General features: G+C 36.9%; 1 protein-coding gene across 3 annotated transcripts in view; it reads left to right on the forward strand.

Moving 5' to 3' along the window:
• Positions 1-27,068, forward strand: part of ADAM28 (ADAM metallopeptidase domain 28) — a 207,318-nt gene that overhangs the window by 129,156 nt on the left and 51,094 nt on the right. Inside the window, exon 1 of one of the 3 annotated variants that reach the window (XM_068552535.1) lies at positions 24,315-24,366. The exons of the other annotated variants lie outside the window; for them this stretch is intronic. Coding sequence (XP_068408636.1) covers positions 24,315-24,366 — 52 coding nt within the window. Of the gene's footprint in view, positions 1-24,314; positions 24,367-27,068 lie in introns of those variants that run through there. 3 annotated transcript variants of the gene reach the window in all.

The raw sequence follows: 27,068 nt of genomic DNA on the forward strand, positions 1-27,068 counted from the left end.
ATTTTCCACCAATATATTGGAAGCCAATATCCAAGTGTTTTCGCATAGATTTCTCTTCCTCAAAGATTAACATGAGTGGACTTCCCAGTCCCCTACTCCCCAGATTCTGTTATTGCGACCTAGGCTTGCATCCTTTCCTTCTGTACTATCTGAATCCTTCTCGGCCATTGGCAGGGTGCCTATTGGAGATCCCATTAAAATTCTGGCTCATAATACTTATGTGACATTTGTCAACCTCAGTGTGTAAAATGGAAATGATATGACTTGTCCTATGATTTTTATTAGAGCAAAAATTAGATTAACGTATGGGAAAGTATACTGTAAACTTTTGCTACTCAACCTTAACCAAAGCTCAACCTAGGAAAATTCACGTTGCTTACTTTCTTTGTTTTTTACTGCCAAAGATCAATGTGGGAAGTATTGCAAATATGCTGATCCTATTAACATATTCAATGTCAGTCTGTACCTCACTGCCGTCCTATAATTCTTTTCTTTAACTTTTGTGGCCTCTCTGTTGCATTATCTAAAATGGTTGTTTCATACTTTTTTCACTTGCCTCAAATCTCTACTTCTGCCTCATTTCAGCTCCTGTGAGTAGATGGCCTTGGCTCTATTATCAAGAATGATTGGGTCCGTCCAATGGGAGGTCCCTTTAATGATTTTGCATTTTATCTGGATGTATTTTCCTGGATTGTCATCTTTCCTACCTCTCTTTGCTCCTGCCCAAAATCTCTCCTAAAGATTAGCTTGACTGAAGCCCATCTTCTCCTGCTCCTATGAAGCCTAAGTCATTATCCTCTCTCCACTCAGCCTCTTCCCTCACTCCCTACTCATTGACTTGTTGCCTTCAGACATGTTCAGGTCTCACTACCTCCATATAAACTCTCCTTCACCCCGGTTCTATTTTATATTACCATGATATCTCCCTCTTTCCTGGATCCCAAGTCTCTTATGTGAGTAGTCTTTCCTCATCCCCCTTTCAATATTTAACCCTCGTTATTTCTCACACCCTGTTTCCTGTGACTTTTCAGTTGTCCTTCCCATCTTTGTGGCACTAGCATCTTCTTTGTTCTCTGTGACAATGGCTGTCCTCATTTTTGTCTTACATCTCACACTCTTTCACTGACTCCCTTTTCTTTCTTGTCTTCCAAATAGTTTTACACTAAATCCATTCCACAGCCATCTTTTCATTTTAGAATTTCTCCCTTAAGATTATTAACCATTCTCACAAATTCTAATATGTACATAACTCTCAAATTTGGTCAATGCCAGTCTTTTGAGTTCTATTCTTGTATTTCCAATTGTTTGATGATTACCCCCACCAAACTCATATTTAAAATTGAATTTGTTGTATTTCCCTCAAGCACATTTTCTCCAGTCTTCTTATTTCTATTAATGACATTATCAACTGTATAATACTGGCATTTCAATCTCACTCAACCACTGACTCAATCATATTAGTCTAAATGTCTAAACGTATTAGATTCATATTTAAAATCATGTAATCAGTCTAGTCCATGCAGTGAAAACACCTCCTAAATACACACACACATTTTTCCTCTTTATCATTTATTTTTGTGAATAACATGTAAATATTATGAGTATGAAATTGGTTACTAAGGATAATCTGATTTGATGGCATTGTATTTATTGGAAGAAAGGAATGTATTTATAGTAATTGGACATGCAACTATTGTCCAGGAACTAACCAAATCAAATACATATTGTAGCATGACTGTCTTTTACAGTAACAAATGCATTCTGCCTTTAGTGTATTTTAAAATTTGTCTTATTTTATATCTTAGGTTGAAATGTTAAGTGATAGCAGAAATTGTATTCCATTCATCTCTGTTTTATCTGTGGCCCCTAGAACTTGCTCTTGTAAAATAGGTAATCAGTAAACATTCACTAAATTTACAAAGGCATTCACAAAGTTCTTGAGGTATAATGCAAAAAGCCACCCCAAATGTTGAATGGCTAGTGGAACAATTGCTGACAACAGAGTAGAAAGGTTGCAAAGAGCAATCTTTACTTATTTATGCATTTTTTCCTAGGCCCAGACATTACTGTGGCATCTTCAGTAAGAAACAAGGACATTAATACAAGAAATGCATACATTTCTACCCATATTAACACTTCGTGTTTTTTAATTTTTATATTATTTATTTACTTATTTTTAAACTTCTTCATTGGAGTATAATTGGTTTACAATGGTGTGTTAGTTTCTGCTTTATAACAAAGTGAATCAGTTATACATATACGTGTGTTCCCATATCTCTTCCCTCTTGCATCTCCCTCCCTCCCACCCTCCCTATCCCACCCCTCTAGGTGATCACAAAGCACCAAGCTGATCTCCCTGTGCTATGCGGCTGCTTCCCACTAGCTATCTATTTTACATTTGGTAGTGTATATATGTCCATGCCACTCTCTCACTTTGTCCCAGCTTACCCTTCCCCCTCCCCATATCCTCAAGGCCATTCTCTAGTAGGTCTGCACTCTGTGTTTTTTATATCCCATCTTTTTCGTTGTGATTGGCAAGCCCTACATATTTAGCTTAATGTTCATTCTGGGTGTCCTTCTAGAAATATCATGAGATTAGCTCACTTATGAAACTTGAGCAATTGTACTACATGATTATTACTTGTAATAATGATAATGAGTTAATAAAGAGAAACATGGATTCAACAATTCTCAAGACCAACAGAGCTCTATGGAACCATTTGAAGTCCAATTGGAGGCAGTGCTTAAAGAGACAGTGAGCAAAATTTAGACATTTTATAAAAGCAGTCTGTGCCAAGAATTATGAAAACATAAACCTTAGGGAAACTAACTTCCAACTTTATAAATTTCCTCTTTAAGTTTCAAAGTTATTTGTTTAAAAAAAATTATAAAATTCCAGTACTTTCCATTTTATTTTGGAACTGGATTGTCTCAGAATCAAGCCACTGCTCTTATCTGACTTTTGGTTGGTTTCATACTGCCTTTTTATTAGTTTGGCTGGTGTTGGTTCTAAGCACCATGCCTAAAATTGTGGGCATGTCAACAAAATCCAGTTTTTTATTTTCGTTGCCAGCATGTTATATATACCCTCATAGAATACTTAGTGGGTAAGCGGAATAGTCTCCATTCTTTGTGGCAATAGGAATTATTTTCAAATGAGTCATTTGCTGTAAATGAATGTGCTGGTGTGGGCTACCGCTTATACCAGCAGTGTGTAAAGTTAGAAACATATTCTAAGAAACCTTAGAATATGAAGACATGATTTAAATCTTGGAAAGTTTTTAAATTGATAGTTTGATATTTGATTTCTTAGACTCACACATGATGTATGGAATATTTACCAGGGAAGAAATAAGGGGAAAAAAAGGAAAAGAAAGGAAAAAAAAAACCCCACAAATACCTTTTCTTTGACTTTTATTTTTTCTTTTAGCCTACACAGATAAAACAAAGTTCAGAATTTACTGCCAAACACTTATTCATGAGTGTAAGTCAAATTAAATAAAGACAAGTTAATAACGGCACTTTGTAAAATGATAAATAGCTAAATAAAAGGAAGGCATTATTATATTGCAAATCATTTAAAGCAATATTGGACAATATGGAGTTTAGGAAAGATTTGAATTTATGACGGATTGTAAGCTCCTCAGTGTCAGGAAAGAAGTTCTGCTTCATCTTTGTATCTATTCAGAAAAGCGGTATATTTTAAGTGAAGATATAGATGTGAATGTATTAATATAAAATTTTATATTTATATATAAAATATATTAACATATAATTTGCATATATTATATATAAATGTTATATATATATGAAATTTTCAAAGAAGTAGTGCAACCTTAACAAGTTTTTTTTTTAAATTACCTTAAGAGTCACCAGTATATGTTTCTATTGTTTTATGGAAACATAAAGAGTTAAATTCAGAAAAGTAAGAGAAAGCAGGGGCCAGAATTCTCCAGTGTGACACACTAGAAATATTCCTACAAAACAGAAATGTCTATGGATTGATGTGTTGTATCTCAAAATATGGCCCTACAAATATAATAGGATGAAGAAAACATCTTGCTGACTCATCTATTTTCAATAGATGCTCTAATGCAGTATTGTAAATGGGAGGTATTCCTGTCCTAAAATAACACACCCAAACCTGTTAAATAAATTCAACTTCATATGTCTGTTTCTTTACAGGAAATTTTAAAGCCAGTTGTTAACACACTTTGGAGACTTAATAAAGGTTCACCAAAAACACAGAATAGACTTCCTCCCCTGTTCATTAATCCTACCAAACCCTCCAAATCCAGGTCTCACTTTCTCCTGGACACATCCACACTGCAGAAAGGAAAATTACAAATCATCTTATCTGGCTGTTATTTCACAGGTGAGAGGATTGAGCTGTCGAGAGGTTATGTGAGTGGCCTGAAGTCACACAGTTGTTCTGAGGCCAGAACCCAGATCTTCAAGTCCAAGTCTACTTCACTTTCACCACTTCCTCACCATCCCTAGTGAATTTCTCAGGCTTTGAAGATGACCAATAAATGCAATTTAGGGAGGTAGTGTTCTAGGAAATGGGTGAAATGTTCCGGGACCACCTCCCTAGTAGGGTCTTTCTGACAAAGAAAATACGTGTAAGAGGCTTCTTAGAGGTGAAACCTCACTCTTTAGTTTGAGGGGGTGATGTTGGCAGTTACAACAGAGTGGGAACAACCTCCTTGCCAACATTATTATAGCTTACCTTTGATATCAGGAATGAGTGTACGTTCTAGAACACTGGTTTTGAAAACAAATCAATAAATGGACTTCACAGGCTCAGTACTTCTCATGAAAATCTATGCAGAATTTTGTTAATTTTTTTTTTTTTTTTTGCATTTATTGGCCAAGTCCAAAGATTTCCTCAAATTATCTAAGGGCTTTATGAGCCAAAGAAGACATAAAAATCACAGATCTAGACTGTCAAAGGAAGTAAATCCTGCTCTAAAACTGCAAAGTTGATGCTTTTATGTTTAGTATTTCCAGCCTCTCCTTTCTGTAATATTTTGTCTTCATTAACAATATTCTGTTCCAGTCATTTCCTTCCACCATATCAATACTCTGTTCTGATGGACTTTTTCTCCCTCTTCAAAGCCTGTCTTCAAGAAAAAAAATATTCAAAACTCTTTCCTCCCCACTGAGATGGATGTGACCCATAAAGCGGTCATTCATCTACTCCCGTCTGTTTAGTTGAGCTGGAGGTTTGAAGGTGTCCAGCCACTTCCCGCTTTGGTAATGAGAGGATGTCCTCAACATTCCTTGGCTATTTGCCATCCTCTCTTTCAGACCAACTTTAATGATTCCAGATGGGACATAATTCTTTTCCTGTGTTTATCAACTTCATGTTCTAGAGAACATGCAGTTTTTTTTGTGAAATGATTACCACAATCATACTAATTAACTTATCCATCACCTCCCATAGTTATCATTTTGTGTGTGTGTGTGTGTGTGTGTGTGTGTGTGAGAGAGAGAGAGAGACCTACTATCTTGGCAAATCTAAAGTATACATCATTATTAACTCTGGTCACCATGTTTAACATGAGGGCTCCAGAATGTATTCATTTTATAACTGACAGTTTGTCCCCTTTGATCAGTGTCTCCCCTTTTCCCTTACACCCCCATTCTCTGGTTACTATCATTCTACTCTCTGCTACTCTGCGTTTGACTTTTTTTTTTTTTTTTAAGATTCCACATATACATGAGAAAAGGACTGCTGGACTAGCCTGAAGAGAAGGGATCTGCTTTGGGAATTATAGGAAGTAAGGCTGAGCACCTACAGGAAGATAAGTTATGTAGGGTCTTCTATTTCTATTCCATGGTGAATTTGAACAGTGTTATCTTTACAGATTTAGGTACAGAACATGGTCTCTTTGCGGGGACTTTTGGAAAAAAAAGATGCTCAAGAAAGTGACTTGCCTGCAAGGGGGACTCTAGAGGTGCAGATGGGTAAAGGGGACAGAAGACGATTTGGTAAAGAATGCAGGTGGCCAGTGAATCAGGTATTCAGAGCAAAATAGTAGGGAATTTAGGCAAAGGTTAGTTTTCAGATTTCGGCGGGAAGGTAAGGAAGTAGTTGTTATTTGTGAAAATTCTTCCTGGATGGCAAGATTCTTCATACTGACTTAGGTCTAGGGCAGCACTCGAGTCTTGAGGTGGGACTAAGACAGGTGTCCGGTTATCTCTCTGTACAAATACACATGTGCACGTTTGCACATACATTATCCCAAATCAAAGACACAGGACAGCAGGCTAGGCCACCATTTGGTTAGGCTGGTGGAGGAGTTATATCAGTTGTACAACTTGTATCCAGAACTCTTTTCTGGAAATACAAAGCTCTGGGTTAGCAAAAGGGACTCAGAGGATAAAGTAGCAACCCAACCGGTACGACTGGACCACCCCTACCCCCTCTTCTGGTAGAAACAATTCTTAATCTAAAAAATTCCAGTGTATCACAGAGAGTATTGAAAAAAAACTAGAAAAGCTCTCTGTTTCTACTTGATGTTTTAGACTGTTGCTGAAACATCTCACTAGGGGCTAAATTTATGCTTTTAGGTGCATTGCTAACTTTCTAATTTTGCCAAAAGAGATTCTGTGCAACTGAATAAAAGCTTTTGCTCCAAGCCATCCAATGTCCTTTCTGGACCAGTAAAGATCTTCATTTCAAGAATGGGCTAGACAATGAAAAAGAATGAAATAATGCCATTTGCAGTAACATGGATGGACCTAGAGATTATCATACTAAGTGAAGTAAGTCAGACAGGGAAAGACAATTATCATATGATATCACTTATATGTGGAATGTAAAAAAAAAATGATATAAATGAACTTATTTACAAAACAGAAACAGATTCACAGACTTAGAAAATAAACTTATGGTTACCAAAGGGGAAAGGTGTGGGGGAAGGATAAATTAGGAGGTTGGGATGAACACGCATACACTACTACATATAAAATAGAAATCAGCAAGGACCTACTGTAGAGCACAGGGACCTCTATTCAATACTCTGTAATAACCTATATGGGAAAAGAATCTGAAAAAGAATAGATATATGTGTATGTATAACTGAATCACTTTGCTGGACACTTGAAACTAACACAACATTGTAAATCAACTATACTCCAATAAAATTTTTAAAAAGATGTGCTAGACAGAACTCAGGGGTGACACCCCAGTTTATTAGGCTGGAATGGAATAAAACTCAGGTTTCTGGGTAGCTTGAGCTCAAATTACCTACCCGATACCTCCTGAGTGCCTCATTCTGATCTACAAGATCATGTTTGCTCAAAATGCCATCTGAAGTTTCCCTGAAGTAAACATTGACAGGCCAAAACGAAGCTAGAGTGACAGTAAGAGCATAGAACCATGGTTAATATGCACGTAGGGCTTTTGGAGAAGACCTGAGTGCTACACCATTTACGCTGGGATCAAGCATTAATGAGACGTGATAAAGAGAAGCAGAAAGTAATCATGACTCACTTTGTCATCTGGTACAAACCACACCCTCTGGTGTGCAAACATGTCCCTCTTTCCCATCCAGAAATGGTGGGAACAGATGGCTTTGGAAAAACTTGTTTTGTAAGATGAGCCTCTGAAGGGTCTAGTGTGTTTTTTACATGACCCTGATCTCCAAACACAAGGCCCTCAAATCCTGTATTTTTTCTCACACTGTGTGTGTAGGGGGCTGGGGGAGGGAATGCAAATTCTCTCAGTCCATGCGAATAAATCTCTTGCCCTGGCCCTGGTCCATTTCTGCCTAAATGAACTCATAAGAAATACTATAATTGGAGCCAAGGTTTGCAGCAAAAAAAAAAAAAAAAAAAAGAAAAAGAAATTTTTTTTGACTGAGAGAGAGAACTGACTTTATTTCCTCCTGGGACTTTTTAAAAAGATAACTTAGCCTTGTTGACTCCAGCTTTCTTATCAGGAAAATAAGTAGGTTTGGCTAGAAGGCCCCCCTAACTAGTTATTCTGTAACTCAGATCCCTGATACATTCAGCAGCATTTCTGTTGGGGTTAATAATGGTGTATTGTGCAAAGCAAGCTTGATTTTCACAGCTCAGTCTTTCCTTTGCTTGGTTCTGTCTTCTCCCTCTCCTCCAAATTATCTTCTCGCCACGCACATTATCAGTTCACTTCACGTCACATAGCACCACCGGCCTTCCTGTCCCTTCTACCTTTCATTAGTTCTAAATTCTAAATGTCCTCTCCTCATTTCCTCACTGGTTCCTCTCTCTCAGCCTTCAATCTTGTACCCAAGTCATGATCAATCATTACAACTGTTCTCTTTATGTCTTCAGCCTGCTTCTTCCTAAGTCTTGTTTATTCTTTTTTTTTTAATTGGGGTATAGTTGCTTTACAATATTGTGTTAGTTTATACTGTACAGCAAAGTGAATCAGCTATACATATACATTTATCCCTTCTTTTTTGGATTTCCTTCTCATTTAGGTCACCACAGAGCACTGAGTTTCCCTGTGCTATACAGTAGGTCCTCATTAGTTATCTATTTTATACATAGTATCAATAGTGTATATATGTCAATCCCAATCTCCCAGTTCATCCCACCCCCTTTTCCCCCTTTGTATCCATACATTTGTTCTCTACATCTGTGTCTCTATTTCTGTTTGTAAATAAGATCATCTATACCAACTTTTTCAGATTCCACATATATGTGTTAATATACGATATTTGTTTTTCTCTTTCTGACTTACTTCACCCTGTATGACAGTCTCTAGGTCCATTCATGACTCTACAAATGACCCAATTTTGTTCCTAAGCCTAGTTTATTCTTATAAGAAGTTTTCTTGCCTGGACAGAAAGAATCAATAAAACACGACCAATGAAAATATTGCCTCTCTCCTGCCATCTTCTCCCATACGTAGTGTGTTATTTAATCATTGATTTTATGATATTCAGGTCACCGGTTCTTGATGATAAATTCTCAAAGAAGAAAAACGTTCTCTACTTGAGCAGTGGGCATGGGAGAACCCAATTCTCGTGCTTATTTTGTTACTTGTTTCGTGATCTTTGGCAAAGGACTGCTGTATGATGTATGCAAATTCATGTTAGTACCTGTCGCATGATCTCAGAGTGTCATCATGGTGTAAATGAGTTGCTTTCTTCCGTTGCTCTATTTTTTTCAAAAATGCTCAGATTAGGAGCTTATGTGAGCCTCTTGAAGGTAGTTTCTTTAGTGTCTGCTCTGTGTGTGTGTGTGTGTGTGTGTGTGTGTGTGTGTGTGTGTGTATGTGTATGAGAGGGAGAGGGAGAGAGAGAGGGAATGTGAGAATATAAAGAAGGTAATGAGTAATCACTTATGGAGTGAATGAATGAAACTGGTTAAAAGATATGAAAATCAATGGGGTGTCATTTTCTATTACTAATTAGAACAGAGAAACACATTCACCTACTAATTTATTTGTACTTAAGTAAGAAAAGCCAAAGTTTTGAAAAATTCAATGAGATTTTTTTTGTAGCTCCCACTTTTCAGATTTATTTCAGAATTTTCCAAACCCCACATCTTCTTAGAAGGTGTATTTAAGGTTTTTAAATGTAAGTAAAATAAATCGTGCTTTCAGGAAAATGTCACCATGCTAAGAATTAGTTGATTTCAAATTCTCAGATGACTATGCCTATTAATTCTCAGTTGATAGGGACTTTGTGAGCACACTACACTCAATAGCGTGAGATCTGCCAACAACAGGTATATTTTTGTTTCCAGTGAAAGGTGTTACCTCTTTTGGCAAGAGTAGAACTAATTTATAAATCACTAATTTACACTGTTGTTGTGTGTATACACACACACACACTTACACACATGTATATTTATATATGCATACAGTCTCCCAGCAAACAGCCCAGCTATCCAAGACTGCATTCCAATTTGCCAGTATCAGTAAAATTGGCTACAATACCAAAAGATGTTCTAATAAAATTGCGTGTCTATCCCCAAATGGTGAGAATATTCACAGGCTTCTGCACGAGTATTTTCTGTAACGTTGTGACCATGAAACGTTGGAAGCAATCCCAGCAAAAGTGCATTAGTTAAATTGTTGTACATCCATCCAGTGGAGCACTGGGCAGCAATACAAATGCTTCAGAACTGTACCTATTAAGTTAAAAGATCTTCACAATACATTTTTAAATGTAAAGGAAAGCTATAGAACTTAATATCATGGTCTCATTTTGGAAAAAGTAACACACATATAGATGTGTTGAAAATTTTCTAAATGAATATACCCTGGTGGGAACTTGTCTCTGGTGTGGAGAAGTTAGAGCCTTTAAAAGCCTTTTTCTCTTTTTTTGCTTGTTGGTACTTTCTGTTCTTCTTTACTCAACATGAGTTAATATGATAATAAGGAAAAACACTTTCAGGATGGTTATTTGGCCATATATGTTAAAGCCCAAGAATCATCATGCCCTCAGCATAAGAAAAAATTTACACTTTGGAATAAGACCCAAGAAAATGATTAGAATGTATACAACGTCTCCAAAATATTGGACTAATTTCCCCTTCCTTCAGCAGTGATATCCTTGGCAATATTAAGCACTATCATTTTAAAAATCTGTGCCAATTTGATGGGTGAAGAATATGTTTATTTATATTTATATTTTATATATTAATCTTTAATTAATGTGGAATTAGTATATCAGACAGGAATTCTAAGTCGATGTTTTTCTTTTCTATATAGTTAATTAGTTGGACTCACTAATTAGTAAACCTACTAATTAATACCATTTATTGAGGACCATAAGCTGGTATGAAAATTTAACCTTATTATACACTAAATTTATAGATATATTATGGTCCATTTCTGGGCTATCTAGTCGATCTCATTTATCTGTCTGTTACTCTGCCTGGACAAGACTTTTAAATAGTGTAGCTTCATGATTTAACTCTGGTGAAAATTTGCCCCTCCTTCTCCTCACTTTAATGAAGGGGTGTTTATTAAAATGAATAGAGAATTATTAATCAAGGAACTCAAGAGCATGAATAGGACTGTTTGGGGACCCCTGACAAAGTTTTGACAGGTAAACCTGTGATGTATTTCTCTAGGTATCTGGGTCAGTGATATCACTACGACTTGTTTGCACGTATAGACAGTGTTCACCTGCAGATCAGTATTTCTCCTAATCAGCTTTTCTACTATAAATGTTCTTACTCCTTGCCACCCAGCTTCTTTCCTAGGAACAAGAAATAACAATGTAGAAACTTCAGATAACTCCTTGGGTTCTGTGGGTCATGTTTCATTCTGTTCATCCTGACCCCATTCACAAGGTTGTTCCTGATAAATACCTTTCCTATATATAGTAAGACATGTGCTAAGGTTTGCACCTAACAACTCTGGTAAGTCAAGCAAACTTGGCAGTGATTCATTAGAGAACTGCATACTGGAGACATCTGAGATTGCTTCTGCAAGTCTCTGTGATCTATGAAGATAGTTCAAGACAATATTTGTACATGATGCTCTCATCTCCCATTCTGCATTCTTCTTATTCTTCCAAGTATGTTCTCCTAGAGCTGTACCTTTTTCTTTTTTTAATTTAATTTTTATTTTATATTGGAGTACAGTTGATTTACAATGTTGTGTTAGTTTCAGGTGCACAGCAAAGTGATTCAGTTTTATATATATATATATATATATATATGTACATACACATATATATATATGTATGTATGTGTATATATATATATATATATATATATATATATATATCTCCATTCCTTTTCAGATTATTTTCCCATATAGGCTATTACAGAGTATTGAGTAGAGTTCCCTGTGCTATATATTAGGCCCTTGTTGACTATCGAACGGTACCTTTTTCTTTCAAGTCCTGCCATTCGTGGTCATCTTCCAGGTGAAAAAGACTTTGGTTAATTTTTTTCTATATTCTTGTCTCGAAATTTCTCTGTGCTTCTTGTGCCACCTTGTCACCACACCACTGCTCTCTTTTCAGGCTTTCCATTGTGCCTTCCAGAATGACTGTGGCATTGTTTACAAAACCTGTGTTACTTTTGACATCGCTTCACTTCATTCATCTCTAGCAAGGATAATGTACATCTGTAGCTTTTTAGTAGACAATCCTCATTCTATTACCTCCTAGGTATGCAGGAAGCAGTGTTCAGTTTTCCTAAGTTTCCCAGCTATTGGTATCTTTCCTCTTCTACATGTGTGCAAATCTTTTTTCCTTTGAAGCTGGGCAGCACTCTATATTTGTTTAGCCTCCGAGCTACTTCTGCGTATTCATCTACAAGTTAGCACACTTTTCACAGATTTTCCTCTTTCAAACCCTAGTTTGTACCATCATCGAAGTGAGTACAGTGTTCATGTAATCTGATAAAAAAAGCTGAGCTTATCGCTCGGTTCCTTGACATTCTGTTGCATTTATCTTCCCTTTACGTCATTCTCAGAAACAGCTTCATCCTCAACCTGTTCATCACTCTAAAATTCTCCAGTCTTGGAACATTAAAAAAAGTTTTTGATTTCTAATTTATTATATAAAATTAATAATGTTCACTTTAGAAAAATTTTAAGAGAATTTAAGTATATAAAGAACATACAACTCACCAGTAAGCCCAGGATATTGATAATTTGTAAGTTATATATCAATCTACCTCTATATCGATCTATCTATCCATCTATCTATCTCTCCATCCATCCATCCATCCATTTATTGTCTATAATATGCATGTTATCTAGCTAGCTATTTACCTATAATTCTCCCTCTCAAAACCCTCAGCCACACACTAACACACACGTACTAATATATAGGTATACATACATCACTTTTTCTACGTCTGCATGAAGTGGCAATTGAAACTCATTCTGGCCCAAACTGCTAAGCATAAACACGTGCCCTGGAACTATGGCTACGTAGATGAATTCTCAAAGTTGTAATGTTGAGATCCAAGCAGATTTGAGCAAGAAACACACAGTTTTAGCCTTATTGATTCTCAGAGTCTAAACAGAGCACCTCTTTAACTGCCTATTGCTCTTGAATAATCATGAATAGTGTGACCAACAGCAGTGCAGCAACTATACTGCAAGACACCCAAGTTCCATCATGTTCTGTGTACCTCCAGGGGACTTGTAGTGTCTGGAGCAGAAAGATTAACTCCCTAGGCTCACATGGCCATCTGACACAGGTGTTCTTGTGCATGTTTTTTTTCATTACAGGTAGCTCTCTTTGCACATGTAAGTGTGTTTCCTTCTCATGGCTTTCTTCACCTGTTATACAGAGATTTAAAATATATGTACTTTGCAGGGGGCAACATATGACTCCTAAATTGTTTTATATACCTTTTAAAAAATTATTTTAACAAGCACGCTTTTTTTTTTTTTTTGGAAACTTGAGAGCAATACTTCGTTGCCTCATTTCTGCATATATTTTTATAGACCTCAAGTTGGTTATTTTATCTATATTCAGTTTGAATGGAAAGATATCATTCTAGTTCTAGTGTTTCCTAATATACACGCTGGTGGGATTGCAACAACAGATTTATGAATCCTAATGTCCAACATGCTCCCCCAGTCCCTCACCTAGCCCCTACCCCTTACTTTTAACACATGACTTTGCTCTTAGTTTATGGAGAAAGTACTTTTCATAGTGTGTATACTTCTTCACCAACCTTCAGTAATACTTTTTAGATGTTCCTTTACCTTAACAATTTATAATCCAGAACCTTAGTTTAATCCATTTATAAACCCTCACATAAATGATCAATTAATATTTGACAAAGGAGCCAAGAATACTTAATGGAGAAAAGATAGCCTCTGCAATAAATGGTTTTGAGAAAACTGGATAATAACACACAGAAGAAGGCAGTTGGACCCCTATCTTATACTGTACACAAAAAATAACTCAAAATGGATTAAAGACTTAACCATAGACCTGAAATCACAAAACTCCTAGAATAAAACATAGGAAAAAATATTCTTGACAATGGTTCTGGCAATGATTGTTTGGATTTGATGCCAAAAGCAAAAGCAACAAAAACAAAAATAAACAAGTAAGACTACATCAAACTAAAAAAATTAAAAATAATAAAACAACAAAAAAACCAAAACTGCACAACAGGTAAACAATTGACAAAATGAAAAGGCAACCTACAGAATGAGAGAAAATATTTGCAAATTATATATCTGGTAAGGGGTTAATAACCAAAGTATATAGGAACTTATACAACTCAATAACAAAAAAATACAATCCAATTTAAAAATGGGCAAAGACCTGAAAAAACATTTTTCCAAAGAAGACATACAGATGGTCAACAGGTACATGAAATGATGTTCGATATAACTAATCATCAGGGAAATGCAGAACAAAACTACAATGAGATATCACCTCACGCCTGTTAGAATGGCCATCGTCAAAAAAACAATCGATAGAACGTGCTGGTGAGAATGTGGAGAAAAGGCAACCCTTGTGCACTATTGGTGAGAATGTTAATTGGTGCAGCAACTAAAGAAAACAGTATGATGATCCCTCAAGAAATTAAAAATAGAGCTACCATATGATCCAGAAATCCGACTTGTAGGTATTTATCAAAAACAATTGAAATCAAGATCTTGAAGAGATGTCTGTACTCCCCTGTTCAGTGCAGCATTATTCACAATAGCCAAGATTTGGAAACAATGTAATGTCCATTGATGGATGAGTGGATTAAAAAATTTATATATGCATACACTGGAATATTATTCAAGCTTAAAAAAGAAGAAAATCCTACCATTTATGATAACATAGATGGACCAGGAGAAGGTTATGCTAAATGAAATAATCTAGACATGGAAAGACAAATACAGAATGATCTCATTTATATGTGGAATCTAAAATCATCAAATTCATAGAAGCAGAGAGTAGAATGGTGGTTACCAGGGGCTGGGGGGGAAGGGAAATGGGGAATTTATGGTTAAAGGGTACAAAATTTCAGTTTTGTGTGGTAAATAAGTTCTAGAAATCTACTGTACAGAACAGTGCCTAGATCTAACAATACTGTATTGTATACTTAAAATTTACTAAGAGGGTAGATCTTATGTTAAGTGTTTTTACCACACAAAATAATAATAATAGTAGTAATAAACAATAATTTACAAAGGAGGTGGGAGGAAACTTTAGGAGGACTTGGATATATCTATGGCCTTGATAGTGGTGACGGCTTCACAGGTGTATACTTATCCCCAGACACATCAACTTGTATACTTTGAATATGTACAGCCTTTTACATGTCAATTATACCTCAATAAAGTGGTTTAAAAAAAAGTCTGCTGATTTAAATGTTAATCTCATCAAAAAACCTTCATAGAAAGATCCAGAATAATATTTGAACAAATATCTGGGTATCATGGCTCAGCCAAGTTGCCACATAATATTAACCATCACATATTTATAAGTTAAATTCTAAATCTTAATTTCTTCAAACTCTTCTCAGTTCCTTGGCATTCAGTTGCATTTATCTTTTCTCTTCTTAAGCCACTCTCAGAAATGGTTTTATTCTTTTTTTTTTTTTTTTTTAAGGAAAGTTTCATTCTTTTTTTTTTAAATTTTATTTATTTTTGGCTGCGTTGGGTCTTCATTGCTGCATGCAGGCTTTCTCTAGTTGCGGCGAGTGGGGGGCTACTCTTCGTTGCGGTGCACGGGCTTCTCACTGCAGTGGCTTCTCGTGTTGTGGAGCATGGGCTCTAGGCGCACGGGCTTCAGTAGTTGTGGCACGTGGGCTCCATAGTTGTGGCTCGCGGGCTCTAGAGTGCAGGCTCAGTAGTTGTGGCACACGGGGGCTTAGTTGCTCCGCGGCATGTGGGGTCTTCCCGGACCAGGGCTCGAACCCGTGACCCCTGCATTGGTAGGCAGATTCTTAACCACTGCGCCATCAAGGAAATCCATGGCTCTATTCTTGACCTATTAAGAAGATCTGCTCAACACAAAATTAATTTAATTTATGAGTAATTGAATGGTTTTCATTCATACATATAGTGCATAAATGATCACACATTAATAAGAGCACGGGTTAGCAGCTTTGCTTGGTTAAGTCCAGAGAGAAATCAGAAAGGATCACCCAGTCCTATATTCTTATTCTATCAAGCTTACAGAGCACTTCTTATCAACCCAGAGCATGTGACACAGAAGTAGAGTTTGTAGAATGACTAAGTTACAAATAAATAAATTTGTTGAATGTGACTTCTGGAACAATGTTCTTCTATACAGTTTGTATAAGAGTAAGGACAATGCCTTCAGCCTCAAGGTTTTTGTTGGTCCTGGTTTTCATGATCCCACCAGGTCAAAAGATGAACAATTGGGTCTGAGAACCGACTCAAAAAACATTTACTCAGAACTTGCAATCAGCATCTTGCTTTCACTTCCTGTTGTGAAAGTTCAGGTGTTTAAAGTTCATTTTAATTAACCTGTCACAGCTTTGGGCATTATTACTCATGTGGGTATCCCTTCCTTTGTACAGTGGGCCCAAGATTTCTAATCCTGAGTTGATCCTCTTTGTCTGGCAAAGGATCTCTTGGAGAGCCCTCTTTGATATGCAAATGTAGGGCTAGCAGGAACACATTTTTCTAGGATTAGAGAATTAGTGTATAACCAGTTCTTTTTTTTTCTTTTTTCAATGATGAAATAGCTGCAATGTGGAGTACATCTCTGTGGAGGGAGTGACAATTTAAATAAAAAGCCCTGGGCTTTCTGGAAGGAAAGAGTCAAATCCCAATCTATATGCCCAGTGTATGATTAATTTTCTATGTTAACTTGGCTAGACCACAGTACTAAGATATTTGGTCAAACAATATCCTGTTCCTGTTAAGATATTTTTGCAGATGACATTAACATTTAAATCAGTAGACTTCAGCAAAGGAGATTATCCACCTTAATATGTATAGGCCTCATCCAATTAGTTGAAGGCTTTAATAGAAAAAAGAATGACCTCCCCTGAGAAAGAGGGCATTCTGCCAGTAGCCTGCCTTCAGACTTGAGCTGCAATCCTAACTCTTCTGGGTTTCCAGCCTGCTAGCATACCCTGCAGATTTTGGACTCGCCAGCCCCCACAATTGTGTAAGGCAACTCAGGGAATACTTCAGGATATGAGGACCAAAGACAGAGACCTCTGAATTAAATAGCATGTGGGAAAAGGGAATTTAAGCTGGAGAACAGGCTTTAGACAAGGCCTTAAGTTTGACTGAGAAGAGTTGATTTGAAGCAATACGCAGCTGCCACTTCCTTTAAATCTAGCTATCCTTCCATGAACAAGCAATGTGAACAATAGCTAATGAAGTCAATGTGAACTAAGAACCTTAGTGCCTTATTTGGAGTACCATCACTATCCAGGGAGGGTTCAGAGCCTGTAAAAATACTTCTATATTATGGACCAGTTTTTCCATCCAGTGACAAAACAGTTGCAATAATAGACCAGTCAGAATCCAGTTCCCTGTCTCTGCTTAATATCTTGAAAAGGCATGACGTACTTTCAACTATGTGAATCTGTAAGAGTTTTGAATGATTTGGGGAATGGAAGGGTGTGTACAGAGAATTATAATGGGTTTCCTGTTAAGTGTGTAATGGGGGCTGAAGCAGGTTACTAAAAACTTTCCTAAAGTTAAAATATATATCAGAATTTTGTGTTAATAGATAAAAGAATTTTTGCTCCAATTTTTTAATGTTTAATTTAAATTCATCCATTTAAAAAACATTAACAAATATTTATTGGGCACTTTTTCTAAAACATGCACAGTTCTAAGTGTCAGAGCTAACTTATTGAACCATTACTTGCTTCATGGAATTTACATTCAAGGGGATGAGAGAAAGGCTTTCAAAATGAATAAATAAACACACAAATGCATAATGTAGAATGTTGGTGTGTAATAAGTGCAATGGAGAAAAATAAAACAGAAAGGGTATGAGTTGTGCTAGAGAAAAGAAAAATGGAAATTTCTGATTAAGTTACATCTCATTGAGAAGGCAATCTTTGACCAAATACTTGAACTAATTATTCAGGTACATATCTGAGGGAAGAGTATTTCAGGCAGAAGGAAGAGTCACAGCGAATGCTGAGGCAAGCCTGTGCCTGATTATTCAAGAACTATGGAGTAATCCAGTGTGGCTTGATTAGAGTGAGCAAGAAGATGAGCTCAGACCAGAAGGGACTGAGGGGTGAGTGCCGAGTGTCAGAGTACAGGTCCTGTACAGCCTTGAAAGTCATTGTAATGGATGGAGTTGAGTTTAATTAGGATGGTGAAGATTTTTCAGTCAGTCTGGATTTTCAAGTGTAGGAAGACCATGAGGGGACGACCATAAGAAAACTTTCTCTACCTTTGATTGTAAATAAGAGGAATGAGATTTCCCTATGGGAGTTTAAATGTGAAATCAACACATAATGAATCAAAACAGATATAAGCAGAATGCCTCCCTGGTCCCTTTGGAAAGGATTACTGTTTGATTAGGGAACCTTATCCATAAAAATAGAGTAGGGAGGGGAATTTGTAGTTAGGCCAATCCAGGCCCTCTTTTTTTTTTTTTTTTTTTTTGCCATATCAAAGCACACATATTATTGGATCTTAATTTTAGCTTTTATACCAGATGAAGGGAAGGGGAGAGTGTAGGTCAGCAATGGAGCACAGAAAAGCTAGAAGAATCACAGATATAAAGATGGACAATGTTTATTCTCATTCCACCTGGAAGACAGAGTGTTCTGACAGCTCTATCTGCTTGTTAAGTACATCAGATTATGCAAATGATGCATCAGTTTGATTGGACTCAATAAATCTCTGTGATTAGCTACTGCTTTTTAATTTAGATATTGTATGATGAGAGGAAAGGTCACTTCATGTTACAAAGAGCCTAATGCAATGTATCAAGTCTTAAATAATAGCTAGGAATTCAGGGTGATTCAGTGTGAGAGGAGTTATTGGCTGATTATAACAGTAAAACTTAAGCAAGAAAGTAAAATCTTATGTAAATATAGCACCTGAAAGGAGATAACAAAAACCTCTTGGCTTTCGTATGTAAAAATGTATTTACAGAGCTTAAAAGCCAATAGCTTTCTTTCTTTGTGTTACACTATCTACTTACCACAGGTGGGAACATAATAAGTTAGAAGAGGAAACCTTAAGGCTTTACCTTTGTTCTGGTTTTAAAAGACTAACAGCGCTTTTCTCTCTTTTCTTCTAAGACTCAGCTGCTCATGGCTTGTAGATCAGGGGCTCTACTTGTTTTTTGAGTGATTCTCCTTCAAATCATTAAATCAGTGTGCAAACATATATTCATTAGCTACTATTTTCTAAGCACTATGTTGGGGTCTTGAGGGTGCAATGATGACTAATATGTATCCTCAAGGAGAGCTCAGTTTAGGGGAGAATAGGTCTGTCTATAGTTTTGGAAAATATTTTGATTTTTGTGTTTACTTTATGTAATTTTTAAATTATAAAAATAATAGCAACCACTACTTAAAAATTAAGAAATACAGAAAGAAAAGAGGTAAAAACACTCATCTTGCCAGCACATACAGAAACACCTCCCTAAATATTTGGGAATTTTTTTGCTTTTTTTTTTTTACTCCAAATAGGTTTTTGAAATTTTTATGTAGTTGTGATCATTTTGTATATAAATTTGTGGCTTCAGTTTTATTCCAATATTATAATGTTAAGATTTCCCATAATATTAAATTTCATTGTAAGTGGCTTAATATTTCATTGAGTAGGTATGTAGTTGACTATATGCCCATCTCTTTATTTTTGGATATTTAGTTTTAGTTTTATTCCTTATAGATAATGTAATTAACATCTTGTTGCATAAAACCCATTTTATATTTCAGACAATTTTCTTAGAGTGATTCTCAGTGGTTGAATTACTTGTTTAAAATAGAAAATATTTTAAAATCTTGAATTTGATGACCACTCTGTCTTCCTTTAAACTCTAGGTTTGTATTTTTGTTTGTTCTGTTATAGAGATGTGATCCAATAAATTTTCAACATGTGTACAGTACGTGTATAGAGCAGGCAGAAGGAATGCATTCAGCCGTGTTAACGCCTGAGTTCCTTATGTTCTACAACACATCCTTTAATAGCGTCTCTGGAAGCTATTTAATTTACTCAGTGCGAGCTCTGTGTAGTTCATTTCTGGGCACAGGGAAAAACAAAGGTGGTGCCTCAGTATTCACTGACCCTGTAGTGTGTCTTTGGGTTGAAGGAATGGTACCTCTCTGTTCCAGAAGCAATTTTGTAAGAGCATAGCAGTGTAGGAATGTTTTAATTAAATAAAAACATATTGAAGAAAGATCCTACACCCAGTGGTCCCAAGATTTGTCACACATGCTCAGAAAAGATCAATACTGGGACTTCTCTGGGGGTCCAGTGGTTAAGACTCCACACTTCTGCTGCAGGAGGTGCAGGTTCGATCCCTGGTCAGGGAACTATGATCCCGCAAGCCAGAGCGGCCAAAAAAAAAAAGAAAAGATCAATATCAAGTCTTTGATAATTCAATGACACTTCCTTCTCTAGGTTCTAGGTTGTGGTGAAGATGATTCATGTTAATACAAAGCAACTGGCACATTCTAATCACACAGTAAGCATTTGCTCCTTTCTCTCTTCCTGCTAAGAAGACTCTGCATCCCCTTGGTCTGAGTGGCATCAGGTAGGTGGTGACTGAATCATCCTTTTCTCCCAGTTCCAATACTAACACCATTTGGTCTTTTTTCTATGTGATGTCCTTTGAACTAATCCGAACGGAAAGCAGAAAGAATAGTGAGAATTCTGGGCTGAAAAGAGATTTTTGTGAAGTTCTTTTGAGGAAAAATACAGTCTTCCATGTGTGCTATTCCTCTTTGCCCTTAGTGAATAGGGACAGAGCTATAATGGTCCTGGGAGGTGAAACAGTGACAGTAAGATCTTCCTGGAGCTTCAGTGAGAACCCATCTTGGGCAGAGTTCAAGACTTGATCTCTCATTCATATGATTTGATGATTCTAAATAATTACTGTTGAAGAAATTTTGAAAGCCTTGAATGACATAAACATACAGAGAACACAGCAGAACGATTATATTTATTAAATCTGATACAATCTATGAGTCTTAGTAACCTACCCATAATTGGGTCCTTTTTTTCCCATGATCCCACTCTCGGTTTTAGGTCCATCTACTCCTAAGAGGTAAAGATAAGGTGTTTTAAACCTTGATCACCTCCCCTACCCATTTATCTTTGTCTGTTTCTCCAGAAGTTTCTTTTTTGAGGCGTGCAGCAGGGAGGAAAATAAGAAGGGAGGGTATCCTATTGTGGTACAGATACTCTGCTCCAAGAAACACTTCCCAAAGCATCAATGAAAAGGCAGAGCTCAAGACCAGATCCTCCTGGATACATTGATCCTCACTGTCTGTCTCCTGCTTGGTGCTGTGGGGTCCTTTCACTACCAGTCTTTCCCAGCCAGCATCCCTAAAGGATTTCCTTTTTCTGATAATCATCTCCCAGTGAACTGTGGCCCTGAAGGATGGAATAGGATCTGAGTAACTCCAATGCTACCAAAAAACAATCCTTCATAAGCTACACACTGCTGGAGTCCCTGCAAAAACTCCCTTAATACATCTGGACCTCAGTTTCTGCATATGTAACTTGGAGTTGTTGATACCTACATCGAAAAATTTTAATAGGAACTAGCGACATCACATACAGTGCACTTCAAATGGCATCAGGCATCTATTAAAGGGAAGGGGCTTTACAAGTGTCTCATACATTACAATGCATAGGAACTACACAATCTGGAACACCAGTTCAAAGTGGTAATGTTCTGACCTGTGTCCGGATCAGATTTCATTCCTATTTTTAATCAAATGATTCAAATGGATCATCTTGTGAGAATCCTCTTTTTAGGTGACATTTAACTAAGAGAAATTTGTGTAGAATAGAGGATAAAGTGAACATTTTACAAACGCTTTTCAAATGTATATTATCATCTGATCCTTATAAAGTCCAGTGAAGTAGAATGCTGGAAGTTATTTGCTACGTGACTTTGGAACTTAACTTTGCCCGTAATCAAGATTTAAGAGAAAGTTATATTCCCAGTGTAATAAAGCAAGTGGCAGAGTAAGAACTTGAACCTGTATTTTCCCACTCAAGATCCTGTGCTGATATCACAACATCTTCCCATTCCCCCAGGCACTCTTTGCTCCAAAAACACCAAAACATTACCAGCCATAAACTAGTGTGTTATGTGGCATCCTCCTAATTTCTTCTCACAGTTGGTTCTTCATTGATCTCATTGTTCTTGCCTCCAGGAAGCCTTCCTTGCCCTGCTAGGATTTCGGCATAGAGGTCACCTCTGACCTCTGACCTCTATGCCTAAATCTATCATAGCACTAAACACAAGGTACTGTGATATACGGACAGTACTCACTTTGCACAACTTCATGGTAACCGTTCTTGCCTATCTGCCTCACCAGACTGTAAGCGTCTCAAAGGAAATGATTGTGTTTTCAGCCATGACCTCAGTGTCCTACGCATAAGATACTAATGAATGTGTACAGAATTAATGGAGAAAAACCATGTAATCATTTAAAAACAGATGTATTCTTTCTGTTCCCTGAAAGAAACAAACCAGTAGAACTTGGATGGAAGAGACAAGACACCTGTGAGATTCCCAGTCCTGATGGCTGAAATGTTCAATAACTAGATTAAAAAAATTCCCTTATGCTTGTTGGCCAATATGTGTATTATCATTTAGAGATATCCCTTTTCATTGCAATCACTAGTATAAGAATGTGCTTCAGAATCCATAAAATGATGCATAATTTTAGTGGACCAGGAATGGGTTTTGTAATAATACTTCAGGGTTTTTTAGTAGGAATTGTATATTTATTTCTCAACAGAAATATAACTGGGTGTATAAATCAGCTCCATAAGTAGGAAGCATTAGAGCCTGTGAGTAGGAGATCAGACAACACCAGGTCCAAATTCCACTCCTACCACTTACTAGCTAGGTAACTTTGGGCAAGCTGCTTACTCTTTTTATTCTATAAAATGAGGAAAACTGAGTCTTAATCTTCTGAATTTTTAATCTTTTTAAACCCCCGTTTTTTTTCATATACAAAATACGGGTAAGATGATATTTATCACACAGGAGTATCATAAGAATCAGTATGATAATAAGTATAAAGGACCTGGAAATTAGTAAGCAGCTCTAATTAATATTAGCTATTTAATTAGCTATACTGTGTGATATCTGGGCATGCCAACTTAGACTCACTACCACCTGTGACAACTCCTGAAATTTTCCTGGAAATTACATTTTTTGAGTCTTAAAGGCTTCCCCCAACCCCCTTCTCTTGGTTGTTATTGATGATACGAATACCCTTGGGGAGCTGAAAAACCTTGAGCTTATAGAGTCCTATATTCTTATTTCATGATAGTTCAAGCTCCCTGAGATCACCATTGTGGAAGAACAGGCTAAGGATACAAAATAATTGGAAAAGAGAATTTTATATAATAATGGGATTGGATCAGAAATTGCTTCACTGAACCACATGTATATGTGAGAGAATAACCTTCTCAATACATTTTTGCCAACATAGCAAATACATATATAAATACATAAACATGTATTTATTTTGCTTTTTATTTTTAAAATTTTTATTTATTCATTTTTTTATTGAAGTATAGTTGATTTACAGTGTTGTGTTAGTTTCAGGGGTCTGCAAAGTGATTCAGCTACATATATATATATATACTTTTATATATACATGTATATATGTGTGTGTGTATATATATATATATATATATATATATATATATATATATATATACAAATATATATACTTTTTCAGATTCTTTTCCTTTATAGGTCATTACAAAATACTGAGTATAGTTCCCTGTGCTATACAGTAGGTCCTTGCTGGTTATCTATTTTATATATAGTAGTGTGTACATACACATGTATTTATTATACACATAATAAACCCACACATTTATCAAGCTACATTGAAGCCACTATTGCAGTGGCTTATTGGAATATAGTATTTTATTGGAAATGTACTACTTCTGAGTGGGGAATATGGGGAAGAAAGAAAGAGAAACAATAGCGTAGGATCAAGGCACCTTAGAGCCAGACTGCGGCCAGAACTTCCGCCTGTTGTGCCATTGTCACAGGACCATAGCTCTGAGGTTGTGCAACACCTTTAGTAAACACTTCCTGAAGCAGAGACAAGAATGAGCCCTGAGGTTTCATTCTGTCTCACTTGAGAGGAAGGTTCAGACCCAGCAGCGCACGTCTGCTTGAGACAGAAGGACAGACACCAGGCTCCTGGGATCCCCCAGCATGTGGCGAGGGCTTCTTTTGACGACCACTTTCCTCCTTTCTCCACCTCCGGGTAGGTGTTTAACTCCTTTTCAGGTTCTGTTAAATACCCAGGGAACTGGCTGCTTTTCATCTTCTCCCAGTATTTTTTTTTAACCAATTTTACTACCCAGTTGAGCTGGTTTAATTTGTTGTTTTGGGGGGCTCTGACTGATTTAAACACTCAGTGTAAAGGAGAGGCAAGCAGACTTATTGAATCAATATTTACACATCTGATCTGAGAACACTTAGAAATCAAAGGGGAAATTTCATTCAGCATCATTTAAACAATGAATGTGATCTTTGCATTAAAGAATGGAAGGCACCAAAATCAACCCTGTCAGTTTTTAGAGCAGTTAAGATGAGGCAGAGTTGACTGGTTATTGTGGTACAGAAGGCCTCAGAAAGTATCTGTTATTATTATTGAGGCCAGTTTGATTTGTCCTATTCCTTTCGATCACATTTTTATATTTAGTCCTTTCATTATTGGTGATGATAAATATGACGAATTAGAAATAAGTAGTGGACCCATTTCATGTTTATAAAGCACTGTGATATTACTTGATCAAAACAATGTTGCCGTTGAACTTATGTTGATCATTCACTTCCATTTTGCTGGTTAGATCAAACATTTGTCGACTGAAAAAAAAAAAAAGCACAATGTGAGAGTTGTGAGTGAAGTTTTATTTGGGGCAAAATGAGGACTATAGCCTGGGAGCCAACCTCTCAGATAACTCTGAGGAACTGTTCAGAAGAAGTAGGGCAGGGAGATCGGTATTATGTGTTTTGTTGAAGGGGGATCCATGGAATCAAGCATACATTTTGGCAGGAGGTTGCTGCTAGTCACCGTGAGCGGATGTCTCCATTAATAATTTTAGAGCTTTTCTAGATATGAGAAAATGCAAGAAATTGGGTTCATAACATCTTCTCCTAAAAGTATCTAATTATCTGAAGGTCTGTTCTGCCAGTTTTTCCCAGAGTACAGAGTGTCTCATTTCTGATCTTTGCCGGCCCTGAACTCCTGTTTCAGGCTGTGTGTTGAAGGTCAACTACTGCAGTGGCCAGTGACTTCATTCTTGAAGTGCCATATGGCGAGCAGCAATTTTTAGTTTAAGAATTCAAAAGTAGAGTAATATTACTTCCTAATAATCAATTATATCTAGCATGTCTCTCCATCTCTGATGAATTCTCCAATTAGATTTTGGTTAAATTAGATTGGCTAACACATTTCCTTTGTTTATTTCTACTTCGAGAGCTTATTGAAGTCAGCACGTTAGCGTCAGTGCGTGAGACTCCTTCCCTGGTAAACCTTCTCCTGGGCTTTAGAATGTTTGCCGGGACCTAGAAATGGGAACAAATTATCAACAAGAAGGATGGGGTTAGGTAGGGAAATATTCTCCTACCCCTTTTGCCCACACAGTACTTTGTCACTAAAAGCGACTTTCCTTTCATGCTGGTTTCTGATTTGTTTTTCAGACTTGGGAAAGTTTTAACTTAATATCTTTTGGTATAGAACTGTGCTAGGAATTTAAATTATTGACTTTAAAATTCCTATTTTTTGAGTCAAAGTTATTAGAAATCTTCTTTCCCTACATTCTCCAAAAGTAGGATCACTGAACACTCTCTGGGACACTTTGCTTGGTTGAAACATAAGAATTGTTTGTGTACTAGACTTACCCAAGAGCATAAAGATCAAGCTGGATCTGTTAACAGAATAACATAGCTACCAGTGCGGTCCACCCACATTATATAGCCTTTTCGGTGAATTTGGGCATACCAACTGATTCTGTTCTCCTGTCTTTGCATTCACATCATTTGCCCCAAGAGACAAAACATTTTTAGAGGTCGTGTCTCAAAGTGTGCCGTCTCTGAATACTTGGTGAGAAGGGGACAGAGGTTCTGCAGTGGCTTTTGAGAGGATGGGGGGACGAACAGAAAGCTGCCTTTCTGTTGAACTTAAGTCCAACTTATCTTCCATCTGGAACAGAAAGCTGCCTCCTCTTTTTTATTTTCCATCGTGTACTTTCAAGAATGTCTCCATGAATCTGCCTGCCAATTCAAGGGACACAGGTTCGAGCCCTGGTCTGGTAGATCCCACATGCCGCAGAGCAATTAAGCCTGTGAGCCACAACTACTGAGCCCACGTGCCACAACTACTGAGCCCACGTGCCGCAACTACTGAAGCCCATGCACCGAGAGCCCGTGCTCCACAACAAGAGAAGCCACAGCAATAAGAAGGCCACGCACCGCAACGAAGAGTAGCCCCCGCTCACCACAACTAGAGAAAGCCCGCGTGCAGCAACCAAGACACAATGCAATGCAGCCAAAAAAAAAAAAAAAGGAATGTCTCCATGGTCACTGAAATAACTCTGAAATGAAATACCCACTGAAATGTAAGGCGTAAAGCAATTTCCATTTTCCCATCTCCTCCTTTTTTTGTTTCTCTGCCCCCATCATCCAGAGAATAAGTATGTGCCCCTCCAACCATGACTTCTGCCCAGTTCTTACATACGCAAAACTTAAAAATGAGGTCAAATCAGGCCAACTGTTTGTAATGAGCTTTACAATCCCCTGAGAAAAATAACTGATAAGATTTCATTGTAGGAAAGGGAAAAAAATTTAAAGAATGTGACAGGTGCTTGGGGGTGAAGAAGTAAGGAGAAATTTCTTTACTTCAGCAGAATATCCAGGGGGTACAGTACTTTTTGAAATTATTTTATTTCAAATTGCAATTTC

This window comes from Eschrichtius robustus, chromosome 10 (genome assembly GCF_028021215.1).
Source record: "Eschrichtius robustus isolate mEscRob2 chromosome 10, mEscRob2.pri, whole genome shotgun sequence".
Classification (NCBI taxonomy): domain Eukaryota; kingdom Metazoa; phylum Chordata; class Mammalia; order Artiodactyla; family Eschrichtiidae; genus Eschrichtius; species Eschrichtius robustus.